The sequence below is a fragment of the Ochotona princeps genome, chromosome 15 (genome assembly GCF_030435755.1).
Source record: "Ochotona princeps isolate mOchPri1 chromosome 15, mOchPri1.hap1, whole genome shotgun sequence".
NCBI lineage: Eukaryota > Metazoa > Chordata > Mammalia > Lagomorpha > Ochotonidae > Ochotona > Ochotona princeps.
This window is the reverse complement of record NC_080846.1, coordinates 54,433,159-54,436,082: the sequence shown is the minus strand read 5'-3', so window position 1 is coordinate 54,436,082 and position 2,924 is coordinate 54,433,159. Positions and strand designations below refer to the sequence as shown.

At 57.6% G+C, this 2,924-nt stretch overlaps 1 protein-coding gene across 1 annotated transcript; it reads left to right on the top strand.

Moving 5' to 3' along the window:
• The first annotated feature begins 652 nt into the window (after positions 1-652).
• LOC131482004 (uncharacterized) lies at positions 653-2,698 on the top strand. Its single transcript, XM_058673148.1, has 2 exons — positions 653-2,280; positions 2,385-2,698. Exons 1-2 carry the CDS (start codon positions 1,176-1,178, stop codon positions 2,696-2,698), a joined length of 1,419 nt encoding a protein of 472 aa, XP_058529131.1. The 5' UTR covers positions 653-1,175.
• Positions 2,699-2,924: the final 226 nt, after the last annotated feature.

Genomic DNA, 2,924 nt, shown 5'->3' with positions numbered 1-2,924 from the left:
ATTTGAGTGAGACGGCTTGGTGGGATATACAAAACAAGAGTTCCAAACAAGGATGTGAAACAATTGATGGGTTCCAGAGAAAAGCTCAATACCTCCTCCCTTATTCGGTGTGAGCCTTGGTCTATAGAAGTCTATTGCCGTCAATAACTGTCGGCTGTTGAGCCTCAGTCAGTAGTCCACGCATGTTACAGTCGTCTCTGTGCACCAAGTCAGAGGCGCAGGACAGCGAACAGCCAATGACACATTTGGTCACAGCATCATGATGCCCGAAAATGAAGAGCCATTTTGAACCCGGGACTCTGGAGTTACAGCACAAGGAACAGACGTTAGGGCTTCTTCCAATGACATTATCACTGTTTGAAACGACACATGAAAACTCCACTGAACATCCTGTAAGCTTTCAAGTCTCCAAAGATTGACCTCAACCCCTGTCACTAAGCCAAACAGAGAGCTCCTGGAGTCCTCGTGTTTTAATTGCAGAGAAGATTGTGGAGAAAATCCAGTCGCTTTCTGAAGCTCTGATTGGTCCATGTCTTGACCTCCTAAAACACCATGGTAGTGTGTTCATGTGTGTACCAGTCCCTGCGGGGCTCTGATTGGTCCGTGCCCTGCTCCGACTTCACAAGCAGCCTACTGTGATGTAGCCCCCAGAAGTGTATATCTGGCCGCTGGCCGGCCCTGGGTTTTGTCCGCTTGGCCCAGGGAGCTCTGTTGGTGACCTGTGTGGCTTGGACCCCTCTGCCCTAGCGGTAGTGCTCGGTGCTGTGGTGCGTGCTTGGTTGGTTTGTTTGTTGGTTTCTTGTTCTATTCTGTTTATTCTTGTGCCCATTTTCTTTAGCTTGTTTTTTTGCACCTCTTTGTTGTTTTGCCCCTTTTGTCTTTTTTTGCTCTTCTGTTTGTTTCTGCTTCCCCCACCTTTAGTTAGCCAGCTCGGTCAGACTTGCTAGGGCGAGTGTAGTTAGTGGCTTTTCCTCTTTCTTGTGTTCTGTTTTCTTGAGATAGCCTTGTTGCTTGGGTTAGTCTAGTTAGTCCAGCTAGAGTCCCACCTCAGTGAGCGGCAGTCAGGGCCCTTGCGATCCCTTTTTGTTTGTAGCTAGCTCAGTCAGGGGAACCGATTAGTTAGTATTTGTGACCAGAGAGTGCAGTTCAGAGAGTGTAGAGAGGGATTGTTGGCCATGTACAGCACCTGGGCCTTCCATCCGCCGCTTCCTGGCTACGAGTTCGGGGACATCATCGGCCAGGGCGGCTATGGCGTGGTGAAGCTGGCCCGCCAGCTGGCCACGGGCAGGGACGTGGCAGTGAAGATCTTCCTGCAGGAGCGCCGAGCCTCCAGCTCGCGGAGTGTGGCCCGGGAAGCGAGCCTGATGCGCAGCCTGCAGCACCCACACATCTTGCAGCTGCTGGAGGAGCAGCAGCAGGGCAGATTCGTGTTCCTTGTCATGGAACTGGCCAGCAGGGGCACCCTGGAGTGCTACGTGCATGAGCAGGGTGGCCTGGGGGAGCAGGAGGCAAGCTTGCTCTTCGCCCAGATCCTGTCGGCTGTTGAATGCTGTCACAGCAGCTTCATAGCCCATAGAGACATCAAACCGAGCAACATGTTGCTGGACTCCAACATGCACGTGAAGCTGGCCGACTTTGGGCTCAGCCTCCGGCTGCTCGAGGGTGCGCGGATAAGGGGCTTTCACGGGACCCCCGAGTACTGTGCCCCGGAAACCTTTTCCGGGGAGGAATATGACGCCTTTCGGGCGGACATGTGGAGTCTGGGGGTGACGCTCTTTGAAATGGTGACGGCCACACTGCCCTTCACTGGGGACACTGCAGAGGAACTTGAGAACTGCATCGTGGCTGGCAGCTACGTGCTGCCACGGCCCTGCAGCCCGGCCCTGACCGAGCTCCTGGGCTTCCTGCTCAGCGTGGAGGCCTGCGCCAGGTTCACCGCCCAGATCGCCAGGACGCACTGGTGGTTCGGCCCCCGCGCCCAGGAGTCCCAGGACAGCCCCGTGCCCAGGGAGGACTCTGCCACCCTGGTGGAGCTCCTCAGTGTGCCCCAGGACCTCAAGGACAGGCAGTACCTCGCGCAGCTCGGCCTGCTGCCTGGCAGCACGGCACAGGGGACGCCAGAGCCTGCGCCCCACGAGTCCGGCTTCCAGCCGCCTTGCTTGTTGCCAAGCGCTGGGAGCCATGGCGCTCAGGACTCCTTACATCTGAGCTCCATCCACAGCGACTCGGTGTGTTTCTCGCCCAGCTGCTCCACAGCCAGCTTCTCCAGCCAGCCCTCAGGTGAGTCTGCCCTCCCACCACCTGGTCTTTGCCCCCGCCAGGGCCCTGGGAGCCTGGGCCTGAGGCCGCCCGAGGCGCCCATGTGCTTTGCTCTCTCCTACCAGGCCAGCTGCAGCAAGAGCAGAGCTCCCTTTCCAGCGCATCCCACGAGCCGGTGCCTGAGGCCTCGTGCTCCGTGGCCAGCACCAGCAGCCCAACGGACCTCGCACAACCGGAAGTGGAGGCGCCACGAGAGCCTGAGAGCACTGGGTCGCCCATTCCCGCCAAGGAGGGGAAGCGGGGCTTCCGTGGGGTCTGCAGGAGCTTCCTAAGGTTCCTGCAGCGCGCCTGCTGCATCCAGCAGGACCCAGACAGAGGCCCCGGCCTGCGCTCCAGAAAAGTAGCCCCGGAAGACTCTGCCCACTCCAAATTAAGATGACTCTGAAGTCTCTGAACTCTGACAAGTTCTAGTTTCTAATACAATTCTTATAACAGTCCTAACTGCATGTCTGGATCCTGTCCTGCGTGGTGTCTGTGGCCTCTGTGCACTTTGCAAGGTCCTATGGAGTTGCCCAAGGGCTGTGTCTCAGCGGCTGGGGGAAGGGGAGGCCCAAAGCCTCACAGGACACACGCGTGGGAGGGATAGGCTCTGAGGGCTCTCCCAC

Bases quoted from the DNA above. Each gene is read 5' to 3' on its own strand.
- LOC131482004 (XM_058673148.1), top strand. From the start codon at position 1,176: ATGTACAGCACCTGGGCCTTCCATCCGCCGCTTCCTGGCTACGAGTTC. The intron at 2,281-2,384 runs GTGAGTCTGCCC...CTCTCCTACCAG, and splicing joins CTTCTCCAGCCAGCCCTCAG to GCCAGCTGCAGCAAGAGCAG.